This window comes from Mchenga conophoros, linkage group LG22, assembly GCF_057382185.1.
Source record: "Mchenga conophoros isolate Kocher_MC1m ecotype Shallow Benthic linkage group LG22, M_conophoros_male_GT1.1, whole genome shotgun sequence".
NCBI lineage: Eukaryota > Metazoa > Chordata > Actinopteri > Cichliformes > Cichlidae > Mchenga > Mchenga conophoros.
Window position 1 is genome coordinate 7358340 of NC_140546.1, and position 18269 is coordinate 7376608.

The window sequence follows — 18269 nt, forward strand, 5'->3', positions numbered from 1 at the left end:
AGTTGGGGGATGCTAGGACTGTATGGAACAGATAGGAAAGAGAGGAGCAGTCTGTTACCCTTGTCCCTGAATAAAGGCTCATAACTGTCACAACTTAGAAGTAGGTTTGCAGGAGACCCTCCCCATGCTTAGCTGTAAAAGTAAGACAATAAGAGGCCAGTGGCCCAGTGGAAACTGCCAAATGGAAGTAGAGTGGGGGTCTCAGTGTTTGTAACCTGATAATTATGGTCTGGAGGGGAGATGGACTTTTATGACAGGCAGGGAGTCACATATACAGAGACACACACCCAGTGTTTTAACTGTTACGACACACAACTCACGTGCACACACGCACAGGTATGTGCGCGCACACAAGCACTCACCTGCTCGCACATACATACACAAACACAGTGTTTTGGGTTTATAACACATCATGTGGGTTTACGATTGGGGGTCGCTTCTATAAAACTGCTTGTAACAGACAAAGAAGTTGAGATTTTTGCAGAGGGACTGCCGGGCCCTGTATATCTCCCCTTGTGGAAGGTGCATGAGTGTCTGAAGATGAATAAAGGTTTTGTGAAATAACTACTGAGTTCCGGTGTCGTCTCTGGAGGCCTGAGTAATAAAAAGAACTGGGGTGAAACAGAAAACGGAACACTTTTCATAGCAGATAACCTTAACAATATTCTGCAATAGAAAAAAAACGGAAGAAAACCATGAATCAGCATATAAACATTACCTGATGCTGCTGAAGTAAAGCAGGGCAATGTCACAGAGGTTTAATTAGAGATACAGCTAAGCATTTTGCAATTTCGCATGATTTTAAAAAGTTTACATTTCTTCAGTATTTAACAGCAGAAACGAGACTTCCTTGTCGGAAGTCAGTACATAACGGTAGACTTGTGGGTAATAAGCAAGCGAAAAATGCACTGAGAGAGAGAGAGAGAGCTGTGCATGAAGCCCTGACGGCATGTCGGGGCTTCATGCACAGCATGCCATCGGGTCAGAAAGGCGACATCTCTCTGATTCTGACTCTGTGCTTGTCCTGCTAGACCTCAGTTCCGCAGTTGGATACTGCTGACCATAATATTCTATTAGAGCAATTGCTTTGTATCATATCTATCTAATAGACTCCAATTTGTTCATGTAAATGGAGAGTCCTCTTCACACACTAAGGTGAACTATGGTGTTCTACAGGGTTCAGTGCTAGGACCAATTTACATTATACATGCTTCCCCTAGGCAGTATCATTAGAAGACATAGTGTACATTTTCACTGCTATGCAGATGACACCCAGCTCTATTAGTTATTGTCAGCCCTGAAATATGGTATCTAACCAGATTCTTACTCTGGATGGCCAGTAACACTGTGAGGAACCTTGGAGTCAAGATATGTCCTTCATCGCACATATTAAACAAATATCTAAGACTGCGTTCTTCCATTTGCGCAACATCTCTAAAATTAGAAATATCCTGTCTCACAGTGACACTGAAAAACTAGTTCATGCATTTATTACTTCCAGGCTGGACTACTGCAATTCATTATTATCAGGATGTCCTAAAAACTCGCTGAAAAGCCTTCAGCTAATCCAAAATGCTGCAGCAAGAGTACTGACAGGGACTAGAAAGAGAGAGCATATTTCTCCTGTTTTGGCTTCCTGTTAAATCCAGAATTGAATTTAAAATCTTGCATACAAGGTCTTAAATAATCAGGCCCCATCTTATCTGAATGACCTTGTAGTACCATATCACCCTATTAGAGCACTTCGCTCTCACACTGCAGGCCTACTTGTTGTTCCTAGAGTATTTAAAAGTAGAATGGGAGGCAGAGCCTTCAGTTTTAAGGCATTGATTGATGGGCATATCATAAAAATCTTCCTAAAGCCCGTTGAAAGACTCCCATTAGGCCAATCTGTATTTTTGGGGGGTTGGTTCATTTTAAGTTATCTTGTATCCTACAATGTTAAACCAGATGCTCACTCTTGACATTAATTTTGGTGGTTCTCCAAGTATTCATGCCATATAATTATTTGGCCAGCTGTCTTTCTTGACACAACCCACAGCTATATGAACTGGGGATATTTCATATGTTACACAAACGTGTAAACTGCGCCTCTACATATCCACTCATTAACATGCAGCGCAACAAATATCCATTTTAAATGATGAAAAATTTATTTTTTTTAATGTTCTAGAACATTATTGCTCATATTTAATTAACCATCATGTTAAAAGTGCTTATTCGTTAAAGTAAAATGAAAATGAAACACTGAGTAGATGAGATTGCTTTTAAACCCTACATGCATTGTGTATTATATGACTGTTTGTAATGAACTTAAATAAACAATTTACATTTTTAAGCAATAAATTGCATTAACGGCCTCTCTTGGCATTGGTTCCTGGACCCTCTGCTCCACCCTCCACCTGCAGCTAAGCCAATGCAACATACCACTGTGGTAGAAGGAATTAACTTAAACAATTTAAATAAAATAATGCAGAGAGAGTTCTAACATTGACTCATTCGATTGGTGCAAGTTGCATTATTGCACAGCACAACAATCAGAAAATATGCCTGCAATGTTAATGCCTTATTATATTGTTTTCAGTAGGAAAAACCTTTCGTCACTGATCCAAGTGACTTCTTCAGTATCAGCTGACTGCCCAACCTTATAAACAGTACATCTGAATGAACAATGGGCTGTGAGGTCACTTTCTTGATGATTAGTGTAGAGGATGGAAATCAGCCAGGACGACTCATGAAACGTGGGCCAACATCTTGTTGAATATAAGTGTGTAAATCCAAAAACGTGCAGCAGGTCAATTGATCACAGCCTGTAAATCTACATAAGGTCTTTATAGAAATTATTGTGAGTCATTATTCTTTTCCCCAACTGTTTTTAGGGACCTCTACCCCCCACTGAATCCCACTTTAACCGCTTCTCTACTTATTTTCCTGTTTAGAGGCAAACACACCCTCTACAATGTAGGCAACAGAAAACAGATTTTGTTTTCCTTCTTGGTCTCTGCTCATGTTCTACTTACGTGATTAACTTTTCACTGACATAAAGTTGGTATTTCCATCTACTAATATTATTTTATTATTACACTGATATAGCACAAAATCCAGCTAGCTTTGCATAAAATATGTGGTAGAAATATTCTTCAGTGAGATACTTTTACTTTTTGGCAAGAGTCTGTACATTTTCACTTTCACTTGAATAAAGAAGTTTAATCTGTACTTCAGCTTTTCCTAGAGTATTTTTCAACACCATTATCTGGACTTCTACTTAAGCACACAAATATCTGTACTTTTGCCACCTCTGGTCAAATTGTAGTGTTACAAGTCATTGGATCAGAGACATTAATCTTTGTCAGTTGTACCATGCAGTTTAATCATTCAGTGACTTAATCAGGACTGTCTTACAATGATTTCTGAATAAGCAAAGCCTAGTATTGAACAAAGGGAAATTAAGTCATAATTTCTAATTCCTCAGCTTTTCTCTTTGTTTGTTTCCTGTGGAGTTAACTGAAACCAGTGTTAACTAGATTATCTTGAACATGTTTCTGAGTAGTCCTCAGCAGATGATATAAGAAATACCACATTTAAAACAAATAATACCCTTAACCTATGACTCAAAAGTAAAAGTAATCTAAAAGCAGAAACATGATGAACAGGTTTTTAATTATAGGGGAATTTGACAGAGAGATGCTTCATGGGTGTGACTGAGAGGCAGTAAAAGCAACAACAAAGCAAACAGAAGCAGAAAGGTGTACTTCATGCCAAACTCTTAACCTGCTTTCTCACAAATGACACGGACAGCACGGAAAAGTCAATTTCCACACATTGGAGCTTTAACACTTTTGTAGTGAGGATCACAAGTCACAAGTAGTGAACAGATTAAGGAGGAAAATAAACACTGCAACACAAAACCAGGAAAAATCAACCTCAGCAAAAAGTTCTCGTCTATAAATTATATGCTTTTCCTCTTTGTGTATTCAGCATGAAGTTTTTGCTGTTGCTGCTTTTCTGTCACATTTCATCTTCAGGTAAGACCTTTTAAATATTTTACTTTTTTCTTTTGCATTAAAAGCAGTGTCCTGCAGTTTCCTATGGTTTATGATACCCTGAGTGTGGACACTTTATTAAGTACACTTTGACAATGATAGTTTGGACTGATTCAACACTATTCAAGAAAAGATCCATTATTGGATTGAGATCTGGTGATTTTGGAGGCCATTTGAGTTTAGTGAACTCATTGTCTTTTGTGTCCACATACTATTGCATTTGTTCTGCATTTACCAGAAGCACTAGAGGGCGCTAGTGAGTATGTTGTTGTTGCATGTTGTTGTATGAAGAAAAAATAATAAAAAAAGAGTTATCTCCGGTGATCCTCTGTTCCTACCTGTGTGTGTGTGTGTGTGTGTGTGTAATGCCTGCTGAACCAACACCACACAAGTGGTGACGAGTGGTGATGAAGTTATAGCTCTGCTCTCTTTGCAACCCCCGGGTGTTTTCCTGGATTGTCCGGGCAAACTGAAAATTCCATTTGCTGCATGAAAAAAGTTGTTCAATAACTACTTGCCTGCGATCGGGGCTAATGACTTTGCTATGGAAAGGAAGAAGGACCTGCTCATTCACTGTTTGGGAACGGAGGGACAACGAATCTACAGTGCCTTACCACTCGCTAAGAATGATTGCGAGGGATCCATAAAGGCTTTCTAAACATACTTTCATCCTAAAGTCAATGTTGTTCCCCAGAGATACCGCTTCAGGCAACGAGCCCAAGCTGTCAGTGAGTCTACAGATCACTACGTTGCAGCAATGCGTGAGCTCGTGATACGATCTAAGTTTGGAGCTAATGAGAATGAAATGTTGCGGGAGAAGACAAATAATGTTCGTATACGTGAAAGACTGCTAATGGAGGAGGATTTGATGGTTGTTAGAACTTTGGAAATTTCTAGGCGTTACAGTAACTATGTTATTATTGTGGTAACGAGCACGGTAACTAGTTATTATGCCAAAATCAGGAACACGTTAATCGTTACTGGGATTTAGATAGGGTCGTTATTCGTTACTTCGTGTGGTGGCTATCGCGGAGCTTCCACAGATTCAGTAACATTAGCAAGTGGTGGAGGCCAGCAGGTGGATGAGGGAAAGGGGAGGCAGGAGGAGGAGAGACCCAGGCCACACCCACCAGGCCTGAAGGCGCCTGTAAACCAGTGTACATACACAACTGCACCCATACACACATAATAATAATAATAATAATAATAATAATAATAATGGATACTTTATTGATCCCCATGGGGAAATTACTTGTTTTTCTCTGCATTTGACCCATTCACTCAGTGAAGCAGTGGGCAGCCCACTAAGCAGGCGCCCGGGGAGCAGTGTGTAGGGACGGTAGCTTGCTCAGGGGTACCTCAGGGTAGCTGCCATCTGCCCTGAACAATGTGAACCATGATTCATCTGTGAAGCGCACACCTCTCCAACGTGCCAGACGCCATCGAATGTGAGCATTTGCCCACACAAGTCTGTTACGGCGACGAGCTGGAGTCAGGTCAAGACCCCGATGAGGACGACGGGCATGCAGTTGAGCGTCCCTGAGACGGTTTCTGACAGTTTGTGCAGAAATTGTTTGGTTGTGCAAACCAATTGTTCCAGCAGCTGTCTGGGTGGCTGGTCTCAGACGATCTTGGAGGTGAACCTGCTGGATGTGGAGGTCCTGGGCTGGTGTGGTTACACGAGGTCTGCGGTTGTGAGGCCGGTTGGATGTGCTGCCATATTCTCTGAAACGCCTGTGGAGACGGCTTGTGGTTGAGAAATGAACATTCAATGCACGGGCGACAGATCTGGTTGACATTCCTGCTGTCAGCATGCCAATTGCACGCTCCCTCATTGCTTGTGGCATCTGTGGCATTTTGCTGTGAGACAAAACTGCACATTCCAGGGTGGCCTTTTGTTGTGGGCAGTCTGAGGTACACCTGTGCACTACTCATGATGTCAGATCAGCATCCTGATGTGGCATACCTGTGAGGTGGGATGGATTATCTCAATATAGCAGATGTGCCCACTACCACACATTTGGACTGATTTGTGACCACTGTTTGGGAGGGATGGTTATATTGTGTATCTGGAATGAATTTTAGGTCTCTACGTCCATCCCATGGGGAATGGGAGCAGTAACAAAGGTGTTGCATTTATATTTTTGTTGAGTGTATGATATCACCAGTCCATGACTGCCCAGGGATCCTGGGTCGCTCAGACCCAGGACCCTGACAGTAGTTTATTTTCGTTGTGCTGACTTTTTTGTACTGCGTACTAGCAAGCATGACGGAGCTTCTATACAGCTGGGTGGGTGCTATGTTACTGATGTTGAACTTTTTTTTGTTCATAAGGTTGATTATTAGAGTTGTCAACCGTCCGCTAAAAACCGGAATCGTCTCGTATTCAGAGAAAATATTATGCGTTTTGTATTGAGGTGAAAAGGAATGCAGTTTGCCCCATACTTCAGCTACAATGAAAAAGACACAAAGCTGGAGTTATTCTGTGTCTTTACGCTGCAGCTGCCTCTTCTCCTCTCATTCTCTCCCCTCCCTCTCCTGATGCTACTTCAATCATGAAACTGATCAATGATCAGCTGATCGGCTTTTCTCTCTTGTTTGTTTATCTCCTACTTTGTGCCAGAAAGAAGAAACCAGCGGAAGTCGCGTTAAACAACAGCAGCACGTTTAAGCTTGATCAGCTGTTGTTAGAATTTATTTAATATTAATTTCTAGTATCAGCTGATGTTTGCTGGAGCCACAGGTGTAAAGCTGCTGGTCATGATATCGGTTTGGTTATCTGGTGAGAGGGAAACATGAAGATGAAACCAGGAGATGTCCTTACTGAATCATCAGAGCTGAACAGGTGCTGGAGAAACAGGTTTACCTTTTAGGTGACATGAATGAGTTGAAGGGAAGTTATGAACTGTTTCTGAGAGACAAATAACCCCAGGACCCTTTTCTAAGTAGCTGACAGCTGGTAACTGTGCAGGGGCGGGTCTAGCAAAGTTTTGCCAGGGGGGCCAGGTAGGGCATTAACAGGGAGAGGGGGGCACAAAGAAATACTTTTCTTTCTTATTCTCATTTAAAATGTCTAGCTTTTAAAAAATAATTATCTGAATCTTACAACAAACGACTGATAGATTGATGCATATATACCATCAAAACAGTGTACATCACTGTCACAACAGCGTTTGTTTTCATTCAAAGGCTTTATGATTTTCCTATAATGGAGGACCGGTCTCGAGTCAAAACGGCCAGAGCGATTTTTTGTCCCAGTCCAGCCATGTATGCAGCTCATCTGCAGTCTGGTGTTGCCTACATCTTCCTATTCGGAAGGCAGAATTTCCGAGTTCTGAGTACAATCGAAACCACCACGACTGCAGTTTTCGTGTTGGACGTAAAAAGCGCACATGATGCTGTGACGTAGGCTAGAATCATGGGGGCGGTCAACGACGGTCCAGGCGTGGGATTTCTCTCGTGGAAATATGCACATTATTTTTTCCTTTCTATTGGTAGGTGGCACAGTGCACTTGTGGAAAGTAAGCAAGCTAGAAGACTGGCACTCTTGCTGGGTATCCAGTTACGGAAGCAACACATTAACAAGAGAATTTTGAGTAAAACCAAAGTTACTTTCCCTGGTAACTAGTTACTTTGAAAGTAATGAGTAACTTGAAGTAACTGAGTTACTTTTGATAGAAAGTAACAGTTGCATTCGGATGTGCAAAGGACTTTGTACATAAAGTGAAGGTACGACCTGAAGTGAAGCCAATACAGCAGAAACTTCGACGCTTACCCCTGTCAGTCCTTGATGCTGTTTCCCCAGAATTCAAGAACCTTGAGGAATATGGCATCATAGAGAAAATCGATGCATCTGTAATCACTAGAAGAAAGACTGGTGGCATACGCATGTGCGTTGATTTGAGAGAACCTAACAAAGCAGTGGTCGTTGACAGTAATCCCTTGCCACTGATTGAGGACATACTGTCTGAGCTGTGTGGGGCTGTCATGTTCTCCACCCTAGATCTTAAATCCACCTACCATCAGCTAAAACTACATCAAGACAGTAGAGGGCTCACTGCTTCCATTACACATGAAGTACCAGTAGTGCAGAGTTCCCTACGGGTTAGGTTCGGGGCCTGCAGTGTTCCAAAAGATGATGACACAAATTCTACGTGGCCAAAAAGGGGTGCAATGCTATCTTGATGATGTCATCGTATATGGAACTTCAGAAGCTGAAAATGAGGCCAACCTGCGTGCTGTGTTACACAGAATCAACAATGCAGGACTGAAACTCAATGTTGACAAATGTCAACTCTGTCAAACTACTCTGATCTTTCTGGGTCAAAAGATCGGTCCAAAAGGTCTGCTGCCAGATGATTCTCATGTCACTGCTATCCTGCATGCTCCGACCTCTACTGATCCTGCAACCCTGCAAACATTTCTTGGTTTGAGTGCATGGTACAGCAAGTTTGTGCCAAATTACGTGATTATTAACTACTCAGTAGTTAATTGTGCACAGCCCTGCTCTGGTGATGTTCAACCCTTCAACAGATGCCTCAGACTACGGCGTCAGTGCTGTTTTGACTCAACTTGACAGTAATGATGTAGAACTGACTGTCGCATTTGCATCTTGCAGCCTGTCTGATGCAGAGAGGAAATACTCAATCGTTGAGAAGGAAGTCCTGGCTTGCATCTGGGCTGCTAAAAAATGGCGCACATGGCTCTGGGAACAGATCACGAAGCGCTTACAACACTGCTGACTACTAAGGGCAATAACAGAGCTGGTCTAGGCATAGCCAGATGGTCAGCTCGCATGTTGGAGTTTGACTATGAAGTGGAATATAGAACTGGGTCATTGAACCATGTTGCTGACTGTCTATCTAGGCTCCCAATTCCCGAGACAGACATGGCATGTGCAGAGGATGTGGAGTCAGTTGCATCCATCCTCACTGATCTGAGTGCTGTGTCTGAGGATGACTTCCAGACTTGTGGTCATGAACGAGCGCATCGTCAGAGGTACACATCGATTGCTAGTGCCTGAGTCATTGCAGAAAAAACTCACTGATATAGGTCATGAAACTCACCAAGGCATTGTACGTACCAAACAACACCTGAGGGAATTGTACTGGTAGCCCAAAATGGATTGTCAGATAGAGACAATGATAAAGAACTGTGCAACATGCAGACAGAATGACAAGTCCACAGTCACCCATGATGCTCCACTTCAACCCATTCCTCTACCAGCTGCTGCTTGGGAAAAGGTGTCTGCGGACATCATAGGCCCTTTTGAAATTGCCCCTTCTGTCTGTAGATTTGCCATCACATTGTAGACTACTGTAGTAAGTGGCCTGAAGTAGCTTTTGCTTGCCGAGCTGATGCAGCTACTATCATTCAGTTCCTTTCTTTAGCTTTCTCTCGTGAAGTGAATCCTAAGACATTGATAAGTGACAATGGCTCTCAATTTCTCTCTGCTGAGTTTGTTGACTTTCTCAAAAGCAGAAGAATCCAACATCTGAGATCCTCAGTGTATTACCCAAGAGCTAATGGGGAAGTTGAGAGATTCAATAGATGCATTAATGACTGCCTACAGACTGCATTGATTCAAGGACAGCCCTGGAAATCGTTCCTGAGAACTTACCTAATGGACTACAGAGCAACCCCTCATTCAACAACTGGAGTTTCCCCTTCAGAACTGCTCCATGGAGCAGTTCTTGTCCTGGTGACAAGGTCAATCTTCCGCTGCCAATTTTTGTGAATCCATGTAATCTATTGCCTCAGTTTCCTGTTCTTAGCTGAAATGAGTGGCAGCAGGTGTGTCACATCTGCTTCAAGTTTTGATGTAATGTTTGTTCATGTATTGGTTTTAACAAGTTTTTCTTTGGGTTTCTGTTGTTTTTATCAGTTCAAAGCATTATGGCTGTTTTCCTTTGACCTCTGACATCAGCAACTTATTTTCACCCAGAGAAATGCCAGACACTTGATTTTTTTTTTTCTTTGGACCATTCTTTGTAAACTCTAGAGACAGATTTGTGGAAAATTCCTAGTAGATCAGTAGTTATGAAATACTCAGACCAGTATGTCTTAGAGACTTCTCTCTTAGATCAACTTTCTTCCTCTTTCTTGGTAAGAATACTCGGTAAGAACTTCTGGAAGTTGTCTTGACCATGTCTACATGCCTAATTGCACTAATTTGCTGACTTCTGATGGGTTGATTAAATATTTGTCTTCCTGATGAAGTGGTTGGTCAGTGTATGTGTTTTATGTCTTATAAGAGAGTAACATTTCTTGTGCAGTAATTCAGTTTTTTGATTTTCTCATACTTCTTGCATTAATCATTATTTATATGAAAGAGTTTTAATATTTATTAGTAAAAAAGTTATGTAATAAATGTGGTTACATTCATGTGTTTTTCTTTTTTTAAGCATTATCTTAAGACTTAAGAGAAGTTGATTAAAAAAATCAATTAATACATAAATAAAAAAAATATGGAACATCCACAGGCGACATCCACACAGGTTTTAATTAAAGAATACATTTTCTATTTCATATTGTCTGAAATTTTATGTTTACGTATGCAAATGAATCATTATCTAAGTATGCATAAATGTGCATATTATAAAACTCAAGTTTTCGTTGTTTTCATGGCATCATCCATCCATCCATCCATCCATCTTCTACCACTTATCCGGGCCCGGTTCGAGGGTCAGCAGCTTAAGCAGAGAAGCCCAGACCTCTCTCTCCCCAGCCACCTCCTCCATCCTTTCAGGAGGAAGACCAAGGCATTCCCAGGCAGCCAAGAGATATAATCTCTCTAGCATGTCCTGAGTCTGACCCAGGGCCTTCTCCCTGTGGGACATGCCCAGAACACCTCACCCAGGAGACGCCCAAGAGGAGTCCTAGTCAGATTCCAAATCACCTCAACTGGTTCCTTTTAAAGTGGAGGAGCAGTGGATCTACTCTGAGCCCATCTACTCTGAGCCCATCCCAGATGGCTGACCCTCTCACCCTATCTCTAAGGGAGAGGCCAGCCACCCTTTGGAGAAAGCACATTTCTGCCGCTTGTATCCGTAATCTGTTCCTTTCAGTCATGACCCTAGGTGAGGGCAGGGAACAAGATCAAACCATAAATTGAGAGCTTCACTTTTCAGTTCTTTCATCACCACAACAGACTGGTACACTGTCCACATCACTGGTGCCACAGTACCAATCTATCAGTCAATCAGCTGCTCCCTTCTCTCCACACTGGTAAACAAGACCCCAAGATACTTAAAGTCCTCCACTTGGGGCAGAAACTGATCCCCAACACTGAACGGGCACTCCACCCTTTTCCGGCTGAGGACCATGGTATCAGATTTAGAAGTGCTGATTCTTATTCCTCCTGCTTCACACTAGGCTGCAAACTGCTCCAGTGCAAGCTGGACGGCATCACCCAATGAAGCTAACAGAACCACATCATCTACAACAAGCAGAGATGAGATTCTGAGACCACCCTAGTGATAGTGATCGTTTGATATATGGACCTGCAGCGGAGTTTAGGTCCAGACACGGCTAGTGACGTCAGACTGAACAACCGGACTATATTGAGCCGGTACCTCTCCACTTTACGCACTAACTCAGTCTCCTTTCCCACCACAGAGGTGACATTCCATGTCCCAGTTGCTAGTTTCATTACCTGGGCCCTTTTTCAGGTAGGGCCTGGCTGGGCCATAGACTAAGGCTCAGCCACCAGATCCTTTCCCTCAGGTACCTTCCCCAGGCTGGGCTCCAGGGCATGGTGAACAGTTCCTTCAACTTTTTGCTCATAGAGGGGTTGTCTTCACACTTTGGTGATGAATATTATAAAACACCTATTTAAAAACACACAAGAAAATTGTACAGTGGAACCCCGACTTACGAATATCCCATTTAACGAAAAATTCAAGTTACGAAGGCACTTAACGGCAATATTTCTGCCCGTGTTACAGCAAAATGCACGAAATCCGCTGGCTCTGATTGGCTGAGCCCAGAATGCCTTCCGAATCATGTGACAACCCCCTTGGCTTTCGTACTTGGGCTTCGCTGTTCCACTTCAACGACGTATTGTTGTTGCAGTTAGCAATTAGCCTATAGCCTATCGTTCACTCAAAAGGCGCGATGGGTGCTTCAACTTACAAAAGACCCTCGGGAACGAATTAATTTTGTAAGTCGGGGTTCCACTGTATTTACAATTAAAATGTATGACCTAAAATGGTACCATACAAGGCCTGCATTGACATAAGGACAGTTACATCAGTTGATCTTGATATTCTGTTTAACTTACAGTAAAGCACTCAATGACTCTTTTCTTCACTGCATCTTCTGGAGTCCCAAACTTCCCGGAGGTTGTGGCTGTTATGCTGAATAATGATGTAGAGGTCGGTTACTGTGACAGCAAACTCAAAACAGCTATACCCAAACAGGACTGGATGGAAACATTAAGAGATGAGGATCCAAACTACTGGAAGTGGTACACTGGGGAGTGTACAGTGCATCAGCAATTCTTTAAAGAAGAATTTCTGTTTATGAAGAAGCGCCTAAATCAAACTGGAGGTGTGTTTCTGTAAATATTTATTGGAATCAGTTTTAATGCTTAAACTGTGTTACTCACAAAAATATCACTGACAGTAGTTGTTGCAGTCTGTGAGTCAGTATGTCACTGTGGCAATCAGTTTGTCATTTACCACACTTTTTACTTTTCTCAGCTGTCCATATTTTGCAAAGATTCAGTCGTTGTGAATGGGATGAGGAGACTGAAGAAGTCAATGGTTTTCATCAGTATGGATATGATGGAGAAGACTTTCTAACATTTAACCTCGAGACACAAACATGGATTGCTACAAAACCACAGGCTGTCATTACAAAACATTTATGGGACAAAGACAAATTCAACAATGATTTTTGGAAGAAATTCTTAAAACAAGTTTGTGTTGACTGCCTTAAGATGCATATGAGCTATGGGAGGAGCTTTCTGCTGAGAAGAGGTAAATTAACATACCGTAAGATAGTTTTGTGGATTTTATTAAAATTTCTCTTAGCCTACATTAAAATAGTTATTACGCATATGCTTCCAGCTAGCAGTTATTTGATCAATTTTTTTCTTTAGAGCTTCCCTCAGTGTCTCTCCTCCAGAAGACTCCCTCCTCTTCAGTCAGCTGCCACGCCACAGGTTTCTTCCCTCACAGGGCCATGATGTTCTGGAGAAGGAATGGAGAAGAGATTCATGAAGGTGTGAATCATGGAGAAATCCTGCCAAACCATGATGGGACTTTCCAGATGAGTGTTGACTTGGACCTTTCAACAGTGACACCTGAGGAGTTCAGGAATTATGACTGTGTGTTTCTGCTATCTGGTGTTAACAAAGTCATCATCACCAAACTGGAAAAAGGCATGATCAGAACCAACTGGAGTAAGACTAGAATAATGTGTGATAGATGTGAGAAATACACATGCATGTACATATGCTCAAATTGCATTAAATTGCAAATACGTTTAGTTTCACCACTCTTTTCGACCTACCGCCTTTCTGTTTCTTGTATACAATTAACAACCTGAACCCCCCGATTTTCTTCCAATGCATATACCCTGCTGCAGAACAAATATCACAAGGAGTGGTATCTGAAAGTATCTGACCTGTTTTTTTTTATATCAGTAGTTAGTCCTAGTAAACCTTTTCTTGTTTTTTTTTTTTTTTCGTTGTTTCGTTTTGAACAGAGAAGCCCTTTGATATGACTATTTCCATCATCTCTGCTGTGGCTCCTCTTGCTGCCACCCTCATAGTGGCTGCTGCTTTCATTTGCAAAAAGAAGAAAGGTAAGAGGGAAAAAAATCACCTAATCTCTTCTCATCTTCTCTACTTAAATTTGATGCTTAGAAAATTCATTATATCTGAGAAATGTAGTAAATAAGGAAAATATTTTCTTTCCTCTAGTTTCTGCTGAATCCTCTCTCTGTCGTGAGTAAAACCTATTCATGTTTTTAATATAATGAATAGCAGATTAAGAGTGAAAGATGCTTCTTCACGAATAAGCAAAATGTGATGGACACAACAGTCAGATAATCTGAAGCTTATTGAGTGATCTAAATATTGTGTTACAATGACGGATACCCATGATTTCAAATAATTAGGACAGTGTATGCATAAGTAATACATGTAAGCCAAACATTCAGACTTCAGAGTACATCAGAAATCTCCTGCCAATAGTTCCAGCATATCACTGCTGTTTGATGCACCTCAGATGATCTTTGCTGTAAACTGACAGAGTTGGCGGTGAGCACAGATGCCCTACATACCTGCTGTGCATAAACAGTAAAATTCCACTTAAACGATCTTTATTTTGCCAATGAGTAAAGAAATACTAAGAGTAATGACAGACTTGACTAACAGTTAAGAGTTAAATGGCAATAAAAACAACATTATACCAGCTATTTATTAAAGAAAATTGTGTAGCATAAGTAAACAGTTTCTTTTTTCTTACAGCTCCTGACAACATCTCTGAACTCTCTGAGAAATTGAATCCAGAAGCCTGATAAACACTCTGCATACAGTAAATTACCTTAGGAGAGCAATAGGTCGGATTCTGATATAAACCATTTCATATATTGTGTTTAATAGCACCTGAAACAAAAGTTCTGTTTCTCTAATTACTCCTGAATGGCAGTCTCCAAAGAAACTCCACTATTCCTGCAAAAAAGACCTTGGAAAATTCTTGAATATTTGTCCACTGCGTTTAAGAGTTACTGTAAAGTCTGCACTTAAGTATATGAAGTTGGTAAATGTCTTACACAAAATATTTTATTATATATTAATATATATATTGAAATTTTGTAGTATCATGCGTACAAAACTGCCAGAAGTTAAAAAAACAGATTGTCTTAGTGTAATTAGCAGTGAGGATGGATAAAAAAATAAGTTTTAAGACGTAATTTAAAAGACTGGATAGACTCGGCAGTGCGAATATGAACGGGGAGGTTATTCCAGAGTCTGGGTGCCACGGATGCAAAGGCCCGGTCGCCTCTCGACTTCATTCGAGTCCTAGGTTGTGCTAGGAGCCTGTGGTTTGACGATCTAAGTGCTCTGTTGGGATTGTATGAATGGAGTAAATCAGAAAGATAACTGGGCGCTAAATTATTCAAAATATTAAAAGTGAACAAAAGAATTTTAAAATCTATACGATATTTAACAGGGAGCCAATGTAATTTGGCTAAGATTGGAGTTATGTGTTCATGAATTCTCGTACCTGTTAAAAGACGCGCAGCTGCATTTTGAATTAACTGGAGTCGGCAAAGAGAGGAGTGTTGAAGGCCCGAGTAGAGGGAGTTACAGTAGTCCAATCTAGATGTAATAAATGCGTGGATAAGCTTTTCAAGATCTTTTAAAGGAAGGAACGGCTTTGCTTTGGAAATCTGACGCAACTGGTAAAAGCTGTTTTTTACCACAGTGGACACCTGTTTCTCGAGTTTAAAAGAGCCATCCAGGAACACTCTGAGGTTTCTTACAGTGGACGAAAGATGGCTAGCGAGAGGGCCTAGGGCATCAGCTAACTGGTCTAGTGGAGTGTGGCTACCAAAGACTATGATTTCGGTCTTATTCTCGTTCAATGTAAGGAAATTATATGATAACCAAATTTTAACTTCATGCAAACAGTTGAACAGAGGTTGCAAAGAAGCAGTCACATCGGATTTCAAAGGTAAATAAATCTGGATATCATCAGCATAACAGTGAAAGGAGATGTTGTATTTACTAAAAATTGATCCCAAGGGCAACATGTACAAAGAGAAAAGAGCAGGACCGAGCACGGACCCTTGAGGCACACCACAATAAATAGAGGCAGAAGCCGTGGAGTGTTGCCCCATAGCAACAGAGAACGACCTCTCTGAGAGATAGGATTTAAACCAAGATAAAACCGTACCTTTGAGACCAACAACATGTTCCAGTCTTGATAGAAGAATGTTGTGGTTAACCGTGTCAAAAGCAGCAGATAAGTCAAGTAAAACTAAGACCACAGAATATCCAGAGTCAACAGTTAAAAGAAGATCATTAAAAACTCTAAGTAAGGCTGTCTCTGTGCTGTGGCGAGGTTTAAAACCAGACTGAAACTTTTCATTAATACCATTTGCATCTAAAAAGGCCTGTAGTTGTTTTAAAACTACCTTTTCCAATATTTTGGAAATAAAAGGGAGTTTAGAGATCGGCCTGTAGTTGGTGAGATCAATTAGGTCAAGATTTTTCTTTTTCATAATAGGTTGCACAACAGCATGCTTAAAGACAGACGGTACACAACCTGATGACAATGATGCATTCAGCAGAGATAGGATACAAGGACCAATAACATGTAAAGCTTCCTTAAAGAAACGAGAAGGAAGAATATCATGTGGGGAACCAGAGATTTTGAGATGATCAATTATATCTTTTAAAGCAGAATAAGACACTGGCTCAAACTGTTGAAAGACAGTCAAGCATTCAGAAACTGGAACTGGGTCTAAAACTGATGATGGATGAGATGGATAAGAAGCCCTTAGAGCTGAGATTTTATCAGAGAAATACTTTAAGAATTTATCACAAAGAGCAGGGGAGGCATCCCTATAAGTGGTAGTGCGAGGGTTTATCAGAGAATTAAAAGTATTAAAAAGGGCTCGGGGGTTGTGGCTATTAGTCATAATAATGCTAGACAAAAAGGCAGATTTGGCAGCTTTAACAGACTTTTGATACTTAGATAGACAATTATGGAGGATGTCCAGAGAGACGTGGAGTTTGTCTTTCCTCCATTTTCTTTCTGCACGACGACATTCACGCCTAAGGGCGCGAGTAGTATCATTTAGCCAGGGTTGTGAGGATTTGGCACGTTTAATCCTCAGAGGTGCCACAGAGTTAAGGATGTCAGCGCATGTAGTATAAAAGAGGTTAGCAAGCTCATCCGCTGATAAAACCCCATTACAGTTAGCATCAGAGAGGGGAGAGTCAAGGAAAGCATCAATGAAGTAGGCGATTGACTGGGAGTTAATCGTGCGCGATTGCCGCACAGGACCATCACAGTTCAAGTCCACAGCACTTGCTACAGTATTAAACAAAACCGGGAAGTGATCTGAAATCCCAGAGTCCTCTATGTCCGTGATGCAAATATCCAGACCATACTTTTCTATGCTGTGGTGTGCTGGGGGAGCAGCACAGCAAAGAAGGACTCATCCAGGCTGGGGAAACTGATCAGGAAGGCTAGCTCTGTGGTCGGCATGAAGCTGGACACTCTGGTGACAGTTGCAGAGAAAAGGACACTAAAGAAATTGCTAGACATTATGGACAATGCTGGGCATCCTCTGCACACGGCCATAAACAACCAGAGGAGTCTGTTCAGTGACAGGTTGCTACTTCCAAAGACAAGAACCAACAGACTTAAAAACTCCTTTGTCTCACACACCATCAAACTGTTTAACTCCTCTCTGGAGGGGAGAGGGAGAGGAAACAGGAGGACAATGGAGGGGTGGACAACTAAGCTGTAGTGCCTTTTCACTGTGCAATACTTTTTGTTAACATCCAACGGTTGGGTTCCCTTGCTCGAACCGGCAACCTTCCGATTACAAGACGAACTGACAACTCTTGAGGCACGATCGCCCCAGAGAAAACACATGATGAAGTTCACCTGTTGTTCATTAGATAAAGCCCTATTACATGCATATACTCAGTAAAAATACAGTTCCTGATTTATTGTCTCTGACAGTTTGTTTTTTTATTATTCAGGTCCTAGAATGTGTTTGAAGATCTGATAGGTTGATTCTGGTTTTCAGTTTCTTTCAATATCACAGTGTTTCAGTGATATTGTCTGTACACAAAACCCTTAAAAATGCATATCTGAGTCACCAACCTCCTATAATAAATTTGTTCATCTAATATAGCTCCATTTAAACAGTACTTTTAGTCCAGTTTGAGAGTAGCATCCACTGTTTGATCCTAATTACAAATAAAACATAGAAATTTAATTATTTCTGTGCAAGAGTATTTATACCTCGATTGTCTGAACCCAGCAATAGGGGATTACTTTAGTTTTACTAAATAATAATTGTTTAAATTTTGGATTTTTTTTTTCAATTGTTTTTATTAAGCTAGGTAACATTTGTGACTCAACTGAAGCAGCGGAAGTAGCATTAATAGAAAATAAATCTCTCTAAAGTATCTAAAAAAAAGAGTTTCAGTTCTGTCTTGTTTGTTCAATGTTTTCCCATGGCATGAACACT

At 41.1% G+C, this 18269-nt stretch overlaps 2 protein-coding genes across 2 annotated transcripts in view; one reads left to right on the forward strand and one right to left on the reverse strand.

Annotated features, from left to right (window-relative positions):
• Nucleotides 1-18269, reverse strand: part of LOC146548697 (major histocompatibility complex class I-related protein 1-like) — a 235562-nt gene that overhangs the window by 176735 nt on the left and 40558 nt on the right. The window lies entirely within an intron of this gene.
• LOC146548705 (major histocompatibility complex class I-related protein 1-like) lies at nt 3763-18265 on the forward strand. Its single transcript, XM_085263076.1, has 7 exons — nt 3763-4025; nt 12327-12593; nt 12746-13024; nt 13147-13449; nt 13755-13853; nt 13972-13995; nt 14521-18265. Exons 1-7 carry the CDS (start codon nt 3980-3982, stop codon nt 14568-14570), a joined length of 1068 nt encoding a protein of 355 aa, XP_085119202.1. The 5' UTR covers nt 3763-3979; the 3' UTR covers nt 14571-18265.